The following is a 12,843-nucleotide window of genomic DNA, read 5'->3' on the forward strand; positions in this document are numbered from 1 at the left end:
GAACTTTGCTGAGTAAAAAATGACAATCCCCATCTGCCAGCCTCCCCTGCAAGAGACACATCCCCTGCGGGAAGGGAGGAGAGCCCACATCCTTTCAAACCTGGGCTGAGTTCAGCCCATCCTCACCCCGAAGAACCAAGACACAAGAGCAGGATCTCAGTGAACTACAGACACCCCAGTGTTTATTAACTCCAGATCAGTGGCACGGGCACACCGCTGCAGGCACGGGATCTCTCCCCACACTCTAAGCCTGTTCCTTGAGCCTCTTGAGCAGCTCCCGCAGCTGCTCGATCTGGGCGGACACGCTGCTCTTGGCGGTGCCGCCCGCGGCCGTGTACTGCTCCACGCTGCTCACCACGCTGAACACCTGCGCCACGTCGCTGCCAAACAGGGGGCTGGGGGCACAGGGGGGTGTCAGGGGGCTCTGGGCTGCTCCACGTGCCCAGTGCCTGTGGAGAGGCTGAGGGAGCGAGGACGGAGCCTTTTCCCGAGGGGAAGCGCTCCTGAGCTTCTGCTGCCTCCAAGGGGACACCGAGGAACTTCAGAGCCAAACCCCTCTGGGGGCTTCCTCCTCAGGGCAGAGGTGTCTCCCAGCCCCTCCCAAGAGCTCCTGCCCCTGCCCATGCCCGTTCCACCCTGCTGGAGTGGAAGGGAGGTGATGTTGTCCCCCTCCAGCAGATGTTTCAGCCCCAGCAGGAGCAGCGGTGGTAATCAGGACAGGAGGATGTTGAGGTGCAGCCCGGCCCAGGCACTTTGGGGAAGGCAGGTCAGGGAGGCTGAGCCCTGCCTGTGCAGGGAAGTGAAATAACAGAGGTACAAACCTGATGCTCTTCAGGTCCTCCAGGCTGAGATTGTTGATGGTGATGCCTTTGGTCTCAGCGAGGTGGACGGCCTTGCCAGCAGCGATGTGGGCTTGTCTGAAGGGCATCTGCAGGGGAAGCAGAGGTGGCAGTCAGTGACTAGGCAGCTGGGCTGCTTTTCCATGAGGAAAATGCATGTGCTTCTTTTTTGGCTGTCCTGTTTCCCCTTAGGGCAATGCTAGCAGTACTGGGGTGGAAGAGGGGAGGATTTAGGAATAAATTATGATCAAGTAATTTGGGTGTAAATTACTATGAAGTCTCCCAGGTAGCACTGCTTGAGATGCATGTAAAGGATGTGTTTTCAGCTTTCATGGTTGTTGACTGCTCATCACCCTGGGGCCTCATCCCAACTCCTCACTGAGCAGTTCTGCATCCAAAGAAATCCAAGCTTCAGCTTTCCCTGGGGCACTTACTCCTTTATGAACCAAGTAGAGAGCGAGGTCAGATGACAGGATCTCAGGGCTCAGTGCTTTCTCCATGTTCTCCTTGTTGATCTGCAGAAAAGAGGGGCAGAGGGAGATGTTATCTATCATCAGCTCCTCCTCAGGACACATAAGCTCTAAGAGGGACCAAAATGAGAAGAGTGGGTGAGGCACTGAAGAATTTTCACTTAAGGGCCAGTCTGGAGCCCTGTCCCCTGTGTTACTCACAGAATGTGTTCCATGTTCAATACTTTAAAGATGAAGCTTTACCTGGAGGGTGGAAATCACTCCAGTGGCAACCTGGAGCACAGCATTCAGGGTGTCTATGACATCAAAGACAGCCTCCTTGTCCTCCTGTGTTGGAACAGCAATGGAAATGGCTCTGAGCCAGCCTGGTGCAGCACAACAGGCTGAACAGCCCAGGCAGCAGAGCAGGGACGTGATCCCAGAGGATCCTGCCACGGCACTCAGGGTGTCACCTGCAGCATCCCCTCCCTCAGCCCCTTTCCCAGCACACAGCCAGGGGCTGTGCACAGAAATGGAGTGCTGGGACAGCACAAGGGCAGGGCATGACTGTGTCTGCTCAGAGAGATGGTGTGGAGAGGAACAAGGGCTTTACCTGCAGGTCCTTGTTGTAGGTGCTCGGGAGTCCTTTGAGGACCATGAGAATTGCAGCCAACTGCAGAGGGAAACAGGAGAGGCAGGGAGTGAGGCACAGAGCAAAGCACAGCCCCAGGGCAGGGCCAGAACCCACAGCTCTTTACAAAGAAAAGGCAAAGAAAAAGGAGATTCTCCAGCCCCAATAGGAGCAGTTTCCTCTCCCTCCTCCTCCTTTTTGGGGCTCACCCGTCCAAACACTCGCCCGGCTTTGCTGCGGATCAGCTCCAGACTGTCGGGATTCTTCTTCTGAGGCATCAGGCTGCTGCCAGAGCTGCAGGGAAGGTGTGTGGAGTGCACTGGTGAGCAAAACCCTCTGGCTGAAATCCCTGTTCCTGCCCTCTGAAAGGAACCTCTAAATCCCCTTTCCTTGTACTCCTCTTTAGGGCGCAGGAAATCAGTGAACTGAGGGTTCCGAGTTTCTCATGTCTCCCACAGCAACACCTTTGTTTTTGCACTTTGTCTGTAGCTGCCACACATTCCCATCTCTCACAAAGAAGGGAAAAGCCTCCAAGCCACTGCACAGGTGGTATCAGCAGGCCAGGCTAAGTGATCTCAGGGAGGGAGGGCTGTGGCTGTGCCACCCTGCAGACAAGGAGTCACAAACCCAGCCATGCAAGGGCTCTGGCAGCATTCCCAGCACAAGAGGAAGTTGTCTCTGTCAGCAGGTCCTGGACAGGAGTTGGACTAAACGCAGACTTGGTTGAGTTAAGGGAATCAGAAATAAATTACCATTGCTGAGGAATATTCACCCTGAGGGTGCCTTTGTGCCAGGCTCCAGATGCTGGCTCAGCCTTGTGCACAGACAGACCCCAACCACTGCCTCACCCAGCGTGGAGAGCTGAGGAGAATCCCTCACCAGAGACCAAAGACCTACCAGTAGGTATCAGAGAGGGTCAGGAAGCCAAACTCGCTGGTGCTGTAGATGATGAGGTCCTCAGCCATCTTGCTGAGGTGGATCATCAGCAGGGTGGCAGCAGAGAGGAATTCCACTGCAGGGACGGCAGGAAATCAGGAGGGGAAAAGGTGCTTGGACAAGCCAGGGAACCCTGAGTGGGGCTTTACTTCCTAGTGATGGATTTCAGTCCCTTGTTAAAGAAGGGTAACTGGAAAGGTGTCAGGAGCTGCTTCCCCCAGTGCTGGGAAGCTTTGGCTGTGCTTACCCACAAAGTCCCTCTCGCTGACGGCATCCATGCTGTTCAGGCTGATGGAAGCAAAGTCCAGCTCTGCAAGGAAAGGGATGGACACAGGAGCTCACACTGGCCCTGACCGGAGCCTGATTGCACCAGGCTGCCCCAGAGGAGGTGAGTGTGAGCCCTTGAGCAGTCCCAGGAACACAAACATGTTTAGTGTGGTTTTTGTTATGATCCCAGACAGGCAGAGTGCAGCAGGGGTGGTGGCTCTTCCTCCCACCTCACTGGCATTGCCTGTCTCTCTGCAGCAAAAATCCTGGAAAATTAAAGGCTCTGGCTCCAGGATGGGGCACTGTGGTGCCATTCCCTCCCTCCCAGGTGTGACAGGTACTCCTATGCCCCTCAGGCCCAGGATAACATTTACCACTGCGCAGCAGCTCTCTATCGATTTCCAGGGGATTTCCAGCCAGAGCTCCACTGCCAAGGGAGAAAGAAACAGAAATCAATCAATCCTCCTTTCCTATCCATCCAAAGCTGAGCTTTGGGAAGCAGGGAAGGCACCCCTGAAGTCTTTGCAGAGCAAAGCAAGGCCCAGTGATCACACATACAGTGGATCTTACCTTCCTAAAGGCAAGACATTGATCCTCCTCTTCACCTCTCCCAGGCGCTCAGAATCGCGGGTCAGAGCAACAGCATGGCTGGGGAAGGACAGGAGAGGTGAAGCTGGAAAATCTCCCACTCCAGGAGGTGAGAATGGCCAAAGGATGGGGAACAGGGAGTTCCCAACCCATGCTTGGATTCCCAGCTGGTCAGAGCACACTGGGAATTCCTGTTCCAGTTTGTGGGGTTTCTCTTCTGGTTTGTCTCCACCCCTGGCTGTCCCCTCAGCAGAGCAGGGCCCCGAGGGTGGAGAGGGTGGGAGGTGCTCACCTGAGCAAGAACTGGCTCCATCGGATGGGCTGAGCTTTCTGCAGGTGGGTGTAGCCAGGCAGGATCACATCGATTTCTCTGGGAGGGAAAGGACAGAGAGGTGAGCAGCAGAGACAGCAGGGAGGACAGGAACATGGGCAGGGACACACCAGAGGTCCTGGCAAGGTCACAAACTGAGGATCTTTAGCCTGTGTTGTGCTGAAGCTGGTCCATCTCCTGTCAGCCTCCAAGCCAAGCACACTGGGTTTAGCTATTCCAGAGTGGTGAATCTGCCCTGGATCTCCCTGGAAAGTTGCCTGGAGCAGCAACCCCTCTGTGGCAGGCAAGGATTCCCCAGCCCACCCCAGGTCTGGAGTGTGAGGAGCAGAGCTAGACAGGGAGGTAACACAGCTGTGCTTTTTCTCCTATAGAAAAACCTGAAACATTTTGTCCACTCCTTCAGATGGGTTTGGTGCCTTCCAAATTCTTGTGTGGACCTCCCACCTCAACTCCTTTGCCTGGCATGAAGGAAAGTTTCTCTGAGGGATGAGGAAAGGTTCTGTGAAGTGAACTCTGGAGAAAAAAGGGCTGTTGTGACCACTAGGCTACCCCAGAGTGCCTGGCTGTAACTCCCTGCACAGGAGACCCTGCTGCTGCCCAGTGGGGTCAGGCAAAGGACAAACCAAAGAGTCTCCTGCCCCAAAAAGGCCAAAGTAATGGAAAACAGGCATTGTGGGAAAGGACTCACATGGCAGCACGTTCCACCAGGGTCTTAATGAGCTGGAGAAGGTGTGTGGAGATGATGGAGAGGGAATTCTTCATCAACAGCTTCAGGTCAGTCACAACCTGTGGGAGATTGGCCACATTCAGGCCACAAAGAATGTCACATATGCAGTGACAGCAAGGCAAACCCCTCCTTGTCCTGTGTGATGGGAATGTGCATCTTCTTTCATCATTTGATTGTATTTCTGTGGTAATGTCAGCATTTCTTGCTCTCCAGGAAGAGTTCTAGAGGCCACTCTGGGCTGAGGTCTCCTGAAGTGAGTTAGAGGAGGAATACAAAAGGAGAAGAAAAGATTCTGTCCATACCTGATCATTCCTGCTTCTGCCAGTGTGCAACTTCCCAGCCACGTCTCCAATCAGCTCCTGAGGATGAGAGCAGGAGTTCTGTCAGGATCTCTGTGTTCTAAACAGGACAATCCACATGAGCACATGCCCCTGCCTGGAAGGGACTCAGCTCCAGGATCCTGTGAGTAACCATGGGGTGTGTTCTGGGGAAGGGCAGCTTTGCAGCTTTGGGTTCTGTGCTTGTACAGCCCAAAAAGGGGGCTTGGAGACCCTTGGCTGTTCCCTGGGGGGTTCAGTGCCAGCAGCTCTCTAAAGGGATTTCACAGAGGGACAGAAGGACAAGCCCTTAATGTCAGGGGATCAGGAAGAAGAGGCTGGAGGAGCCAAACCTTCAGCCTGCGCTCGTTGGCAGTGTGGATATCCTCATCAGTCTGGATCACACCAAAGACTCCTTTGGACCATTCCTCAGAGATCTGCAAACAGCAGAAACATCACAGTTACCCTGCTGTGTCCCCAGCAAATCACAGGTCCTGGCATTCCCAGAAGTCTCATGCAAACTCTTGCATTCAGGCTGCTCAGTGCATCCTGATATTCCATACTATTGGTGGGATTCACCTCTCTATCCATGACAATCCTGCAGTGTTATGGAGGATTTAATCATTACAAGGAAAAATTGAGCTTAAATGTCAGTGATTTCTTCTTTAGCATCATCCACAAAGCTTTTGCTATAAAACATTGCACAGACTCACCGTTGTCCAGGGTGGGTGAACAACAACAATGGATATTTTATAAAAGCACTTCTCTGCCAAGCTAGGCAGCCAGACTCAAAATTCCACATGCCAGCAGGAAAAGGATGTTCTTACTTCACACTGAAATGATTCCTAGTGACTGCTCAGTCTGAAGAGGACACGAGGACATTTAAAGGCACTCTTTAAATGCTGTCAGGTAAGGAAAGATTCATTCCAGCACACACAAGAGCTTGTGAAGGGAAGAAATACCTTTTCCAGGCCACTCAGGATCTTCTCCAGCTCAGTTTTGGACAGGATTCCAGCCTTCTCCAAGGCTTTGGCATAAGCCATGCTCCCTTGGATGTCCACCTCAGACAGTCTCTGGTCAACAGTAATGGAAGCGCTGAGCATCTCCATGATGGGATCTGTGCTCCCTACAAACCTTCCTGCCATCATTTTGTCCCCCTGCAAGAAATGAAGGGAAGAGACACAGATTTATGGATATATCCCATAAAAATCAGTTCATGTCCATCTCAATCAAAGAAAAATCTCAAAATCTCAAAAAATCTTTATCAAAGTAAAACTGAGGAGCATCTCAGGAATGGTTTTATTCAGTCTCTACCACCAAAACCTTGGACTTAGAGCATGTCACTTTCACTAGAATTGAGGCTACAGGTCTGGCTTGGGGATCCTCCAAGATATTTGACTTCTGCAGGACTGTCTGAAAATAAGCATCAGGGCATGTGGTGAAAGACCAGCATGGAACTTTCTTTTAAGGCAGCTGCTGATCTCTGACCCTTTGAAGGGCTCCTGACAAAAAAAAAGAAAAAAAAAGAAAAAAAAAAAAAAAAGACTCAGGGATATAGTGAAAACTGTTATCTGATCCTTGAAATACTAAAAAATTCCCACTTTTTTTAGGGAGACTAGAAGGAAATATTCAGCTGACAAGGAGCTGTGGGCCAGCACAAACCACATGCTCTAAAACACTCATTTAGCTATGAAGTGTCTGAAGTTACCGTTTGAAGCAGCTCCAGAACCCACGACGTAGTCACATAAAATTAGGATAAAACCGGCAAAGGAGCAGGTTGCAGAAAGGGAGGCCTGAGTGCCTTTCAGTGTTACAAATGTTCCAATGAGATGAAAAGGGAAGAGAAAACCCCAAAGGAGCCCCAGAAGGGCTCGGCGGGTGCGCGGCCCCGGGCGGGCGGCGGAGCTACCATGGACAGCGGGCAGGGACCGCGACAGCAGTGGCTCTTTTCCCAAAGGACTGGCGCAGGGAAGGGCAGGAGGGAGCCTGCGGGGACAGCATGAAGGCTCGGAGTGCGGGAGCTCTTGAGCTTGTCTGCAGGAGCTGCCGCGGGGGGGAAATGGGGGAAAAAACCAAAGTTTTACACCCCGTGGTGGGCAGAGGGGACAGGGAGTGAATGGTGCTGCTGGGAGCGAAGGGCTGGGGTGGGAGGAGGTGTCCAGGTACATCTTCACTGCCAGGATCAGAAGTGGCACGGTGGCTTATTGCAGCAAAGACGCCGTGGCCTTTTCCATTGAAAACCCGGGAAAACCACTCACAGAATCATTAAGGTTGGAAAAGACCTCCAAGATCAGCGAGTTCAACGCTGCCAGGACCACCCCTAACCCACACCCCTCAGGACCACACGGACACGTTTCCTGAACCCTCCCAGGGATGCTGATCCCATGCATTCCAAACGGAGCAGAGAAGGACCAGGAGCAAAGCCAAGCTCCCCCTCACCTCGGCTGCCATTTCGGACGACGTTTTGTTCGTTTGTGCAGCGATCCTGGCACTTGGTGCAACCTGCGGGACAGCGCGGAGATGCTCAGCTGCCGCCGTGCGCGTTCCCGGGGCGCTCCCGGTGCGCTCCGGGTTCCCTGGACACCGCTCCCTGTGCGCTCACTGTTCCCCGGGCATCACGCCCTGCCCCGCTCCCGGTGCGCTCCCAATTCCCCGGGCACTGCTCCAGGTGTGCTCCCGGTTCTCCGGGCACCTCTCCCTGCCCCGCTCCCGGTGCGCTCCCGGGTTCCCTGGACACCGCTCCCTGTGCGCTCACTGTTCCCCGGGCACCTCTCCCTGCCCCGCTCCCGGTGCGCTCCCGGGTCCCCGGGCATCGCTCCAGGTGTGCTCCCGGTTCTCCGGGCACCTCTCCCTGCCCCGCTCCCGGTGCGCTCCCGGGTCCCCGGGCATCGCTCCAGGTGTGCTCCCGGTTCGCCGGGCATCACGCCCTGCCCCGCTCCCGGTGCGCTCCCAATTCCCCGGGCACTGCTCCAGGTGTGCTCTCGGTTCTCCGGGTATCACGCCCTGCCCCGCTCCCGGTGCGCTCCCAATTCCCCGGGCATCGCTCCAGGTGCGCTCCCGGTTCGCCGGGCATCGCGCCCTGCCTCGCTCCCGGTGCGCTCTCGGGTCCCCGGGCACCGCTCACCTGCTCCGCACGCAGCCCCGGCCGCTCTGTGGCTCGCTGCTCCCCGGCCCCGCTGCCCCGCTTTTACAGCCCTCGGCTCGGGGCTGACGGCTCGGCCCGCCCCGCCGGGGCGGGGTGTGCCCGGGGCCGGCCCCGCTCGGGTCCCCCCCGTGTCCCCCATGTCCCTTCCCACCCCTGCGCTGCGGCTCTGGGGCAGGCTGTGCTTTGGACAGGGCGACTTGGGAGGGATGCTCGAGTGATGCTTCTCCTGCGCTGTGGACAGGTCAGGAATATCCTTGGAATGCTTTGCTGGGAATATCGCATCTCTCTGCGTCACACCCCTCCAACGAGCAATCTTTAATATAAACAGAACTTATCCAGTGCTCTGTGCCCACTGCCACCCAGCAAACAGAAAAAATAGATGGGAGGTTTTTGTTCTTTCCCATCTCTGCATGGATGAAAGTGTTCATCCCACCTGGAAAGATGCTGCAGCCCCAGATTTGGGGCTTCCCTGCTGTCCCCAGGTTGTGGGGTCACCTGAGAGCCTCGGGCAGTGGCTGTGGGGCTTGGAGTTATACTTATGGCAATAGCCTTTATCCTAAACTCATCACACCCTAAATATCGTGGAATGAAGTGACTGATGGAAAGCACAAGAGACCTTTTAGAGCAGCAAAGCTGTGGCTTAGCACAAATTTCTCATTAACTCCTCACACAGAGCATTTTCTGCAGCCCCTCCACAGAAAGCTGAATATTTGCTGCTTCCTCCAAGTGAGCTCCTGCAGTGCAATATTTTTCCATGTACATTGTCCAAACCTCTCACAGAGCTCAGGAAACATATTTCAGCTTTCTCATCCACGTTTTTTGTTGGATTTTCCTCCCTTAAACTGACCCTCTTGTTGTTTTCTACTGTTCTCTCAGTTCCACAACTTATCCCCTTTTCCTTTTTCCACTGGGAAACGGAAACAGTTCTCAATTCTTTTGCAGTCCTATTCCTTCCTCTTGTGAAATCCCTCAATTTTACCACCTTTCTCGTCTTCTCCACCTTTTCAAAGTGTCCTTGTCCTTACTCTGGGCTTTGACAGGAGATTGCCAATATGCTGTGAAAACATTAAGCACTGGGTTTATAACTAGAGTGAATGGGTGTAAATAAGATTTTGTTAGCCTGTGTCTGATATTACATGTGACAGGGGATATTCCATCCACATGGGATCTGTCAGCAATGCCACTGTGGATTTAGCAAACTTCCCAGGGATTAGTTGGCTTGGAGTGCTCTGCTCAGCTCCTGCCCCAGCATGTATCTAGGAAATGATGAATTCTCTCTTTATTTTTAGATCAAACAGGCAATAATTATGTTTTCTGTATAATAAACAATGTAGGATGTAGATTAATATTTTTATAATGAGAGTGGAAGTAAAACAAAATACAAGCAGAATTCCTCAACTTAAAAATGAACATCGAAGAAATAGGATTTCTTAAGGATGCTTGGAGCTGGAGAGTTGAACTTTTTTGAGGGGAAAACAGTAAAATAGCAATGCCAAATATACTTTCTAATGCAAACTGAAGTGCATTCTCATTACTGTCTTCTCCATTTGTTCTGGTTTGGATGTCTCTCCACTTCCCATCACCGCCTCTCAATGATTTATTTGAAACAGAAAGATTAACTTCAAAATCCTCATCCCACAGTTAATACTGGGAAAGTTCTGAAGGGAAAGTCTCCCTCTCATTTTCCTTTCTGGCAAATGGGGATGGCAAATCACTCCTACATCAATATTCCCAGCTCCACCCTTTCTGAGGTGAAAATATGTACTGGAGAGTAAATTGCCAATTCTGCAGAACAGAGAAGTTTAATTAAATATATTTGAATCTTCTCAAATATCTGAACTTTATTTGTACTACTGTAATCAATCAGTCTCTCTCTACTATATCACTTTTTTGCTGGAAGAGTGCAATGCTGAGGGTGTGCAGCTCCAAAGGAGCTTTGGTGGCTCTGGAAATTCACTTTTCACAACAGGACTGTGAAGGAAAAGGATGGCAGGAACAGCTACAGTGCACCTTCTTTTAAAAACATAATTTTTTGTCTGTCTTTTGCTTTGGAGAAAGCAAACAGCTCCATGGGCTGAACGTGCCGTACAAACGCACTGTCAGCTCGGCTGACACAGAGCCCTGCTGACATATTTTTGTTCAAAAAACCCCTAACTTTGTTTTTAACTCATTTTTCAATGTAAAAGGGAAAAAAAATAATGTGGAAAAAAAGAAAAAAATAGAAACCATAGGGTGCTGAGCGAAATGCTGAACACAGTAAACATCTTTCATGACAAAGAACACAAATACCCTGCAGATCTGCTGTCAATAGCAAGCCCTGGGCCCCCTGCTTTCAACAGTTAATACTGAGGCCCCTCTCCGCCCAAGCCTTACTGGCAACAATCACAATGTTAAAATGTTGACATGCTAAGCACATTTGGAAAAACCCATGTCTGCATTCCCTATGGATGGTGTAGCATCGCTGTCTAACACCTAGAGAGCAGCAATTAAAGCCAAAGTGACCTTCTGACCTCACCCCCTGCCCCCTGGGTTCTCTCTTGATATTCCCTTTCATGGTGTCAGTGGAGATGAAGCTGAGCCATACGTGTATTTACAGCCTACCAGGCTTCCTGTCTCCACTGGGAAATGTTTAGGAAATCTCTATTAGGGAAAAAAAAAAAAGCTGTTGGAAGAGGTGTTTGTGTCATGCTCCTTCATCCCTTCATCTGGGTTGTAAAAAGCAGCGCTGATTGGAAAAAAGTGTCAGGAAAGTGAAATTTTGTTGAAAGGATGGAAAAACATGTCAGGAAAGTGAAATTTTGGAAAATTGTGTCAGGAAAGTGAAATTCTGGGGAAATGGTGGAAAACATGCCAGGAAAGTGAAGTTTTGGGGAAAGGATGGAAAAACCTATCAGGAAAGCTAAATTTTGGGGAAATGGTGGGAAAACATGTCAGGAAAGCTAAATTTTGGGGAAATGGTGGGAAAACATGTCAGAAAAGCTAAATTTTGGGGAAAGGATGGAAAAACATGTCAGGAAAGCTAAATTTTGGGGAAATGGTGGGAAAACGTGTCAGGAAAGCTAAATTTTGGGGAAATGGTGGGAAAAATGTGTCAGGAGAGTGAAATTGTGGGGAAATGGTGGGAAAAATGTGTCAGGAGAGTGAAAATTTGGGGAAATGGTGGAAATAAATATAATAATTTACTGCTGGAGGAGAGATCTAAAGAGATGTAAAGGAGAATTAAGGTTATTGTGCTGAAGGTTCTGAACCCTTAGCTGAAGAGAGTGGTGAGAGGTGGACAAGGATTAGCAGATTTCTGTAATGCAACCCTGAAATTTGATTGTCTGGAAATACAGTATTTTCACATGAAACCTGCCATCCTTTCCCTTCTTTCAGGCAGATGCTCGTGGAGGGTTTGGGACATGGCAGAGCAGTCACAGAGCTTTTGCTGTGCCAGTTTTGGCCAACTTACAAGGCCAGTTAATCCTGACATGAAAAAGGGCAGCATCCATCACATCCTGTGCTCTGAGTCACACCAGCAGCTCTCTGACCTCTCTCCTGGCTCGTTTTTTCTTCCACAGGACTCCACAATAATTTATTTTGAAGTATAAATAAATTTCTATCTCTGTGTGATGGGGTGCACATGCCCACCAAAACTTTTTTTAGGGGTTTTCAAATTAAAAGGGCTGAAAAGCCTTTGCAGTTGGCTTTTAAATTTTGCCCAGCACTTCTATATCTGGTGGTGAAAGTTCCTGGAGAACTGGGTGCTGCTCCTTGGCACTGGAGACTTCCTAAAGTACTGCAGTTTGCTCGTGTTACTCTGAATTGGTTTAGGATTTGCAACACTCCAAGGAGAAGAAAAACCTTAATTTTGTCTGGTTTGGTCATGGAGAAAACAGTGGCTGGTGGGTTTTGTGTTGGAATTGCAAGGCAGAGGTTGTGGGCACAAGGCTGACCCATTCAGTTCTCTAAATCCCTAAAAGGCTCTTAAATCCCAGCTGCAAGCAAGCAAATATATCTGTATGACATTCCTTAGGGAGTTAGAGGTGCTGTATCTGCATATAAAATTTTCCCTGAGAGATAATACCAAAATTAAGGAATTAATTTTTCCCTGGCCAGGTAATTTTCCTTGCAGTTTCCATTAGGATTTTCAGCTGTTTGAACTCATTGACGTGAACCTGGTTTTAGAAAAGGGCTCTTGGAAAATTTAACAGCACATGGTTTAGATGGGAAAGAGTCACGGTCACAGCTGGGGAAGGCACGGTGCTGATGAATTTGATGGATGCATGTACGGGTGCAGTAAAAGACAACAGGAGTATTACACAACCACTTCAGCCCCGCAGCACATGGTACAAGATTTTATTTGAAAGTATTTTCGCGTTACTGTTTTGCCTTGGTCACAGTTAACAGCGGATAATTGCCAATTTGAATAATTTCGGAGACAAATTAGAGTTTTCTGTCTGATATATATACAAAGGATGTGATGAAAGAGTGGTTACCATCACTGGCATTGGTGGTTCAGTGGTAGAATTCTCGCCTGCCACGCGGGAGGCCCGGGTTCGATTCCCGGCCAATGCAGTTGGTTTTTTTCGTTTCTATTTGTTTTTTTTTTTTTGAGTTCCTTTTTTCTCCTT

At 50.5% G+C, this 12,843-nt stretch overlaps 1 protein-coding gene and 1 non-coding gene across 2 annotated transcripts; one reads left to right on the plus strand and one right to left on the minus strand.

The window, feature by feature from the left end:
* Window positions 1-156: 156 nt before the first annotated feature.
* Window positions 157-8,294, minus strand: LOC137485708 (argininosuccinate lyase). The gene is made up of 17 exons (XM_068210339.1): window positions 8,210-8,294; window positions 7,525-7,587; window positions 6,048-6,242; window positions 5,439-5,522; window positions 5,071-5,127; window positions 4,730-4,827; window positions 4,003-4,080; window positions 3,693-3,770; window positions 3,497-3,549; window positions 3,103-3,165; window positions 2,817-2,931; window positions 2,129-2,213; window positions 1,902-1,961; window positions 1,553-1,636; window positions 1,274-1,354; window positions 822-928; window positions 157-395 (listed from the first exon to the last, which is right to left on the minus strand). Exons 2-17 carry the CDS (start codon window positions 7,534-7,536, stop codon window positions 245-247), a joined length of 1,401 nt encoding a protein of 466 aa, XP_068066440.1. The 5' UTR covers window positions 7,537-7,587; window positions 8,210-8,294; the 3' UTR covers window positions 157-244.
* Window positions 8,295-12,716: 4,422 nt separating this feature from the next.
* Window positions 12,717-12,787, plus strand: TRNAG-GCC (transfer RNA glycine (anticodon GCC)). Its single transcript has one exon. It is a non-coding gene; the product is annotated as a tRNA-Gly (tRNA).
* Window positions 12,788-12,843: the final 56 nt, after the last annotated feature.

The sequence above is a fragment of the Anomalospiza imberbis genome, chromosome 20, assembly GCF_031753505.1.
Source record: "Anomalospiza imberbis isolate Cuckoo-Finch-1a 21T00152 chromosome 20, ASM3175350v1, whole genome shotgun sequence".
NCBI classification, from domain to species: Eukaryota; Metazoa; Chordata; class Aves; order Passeriformes; family Viduidae; genus Anomalospiza; species Anomalospiza imberbis.

Bases quoted from the DNA above. Each gene is read 5' to 3' on its own strand.
- LOC137485708 (XM_068210339.1), bottom strand. The intron at 3,550-3,692 runs GTAAGATCCACT...CTCCCTTGGCAG, and splicing joins AATGTCTTGCCTTTAGGAAG to TGGAGCTCTGGCTGGAAATC. The intron at 2,932-3,102 runs GTAAGCACAGCC...CCGTCCCTGCAG, and splicing joins CAGCGAGAGGGACTTTGTGG to TGGAATTCCTCTCTGCTGCC.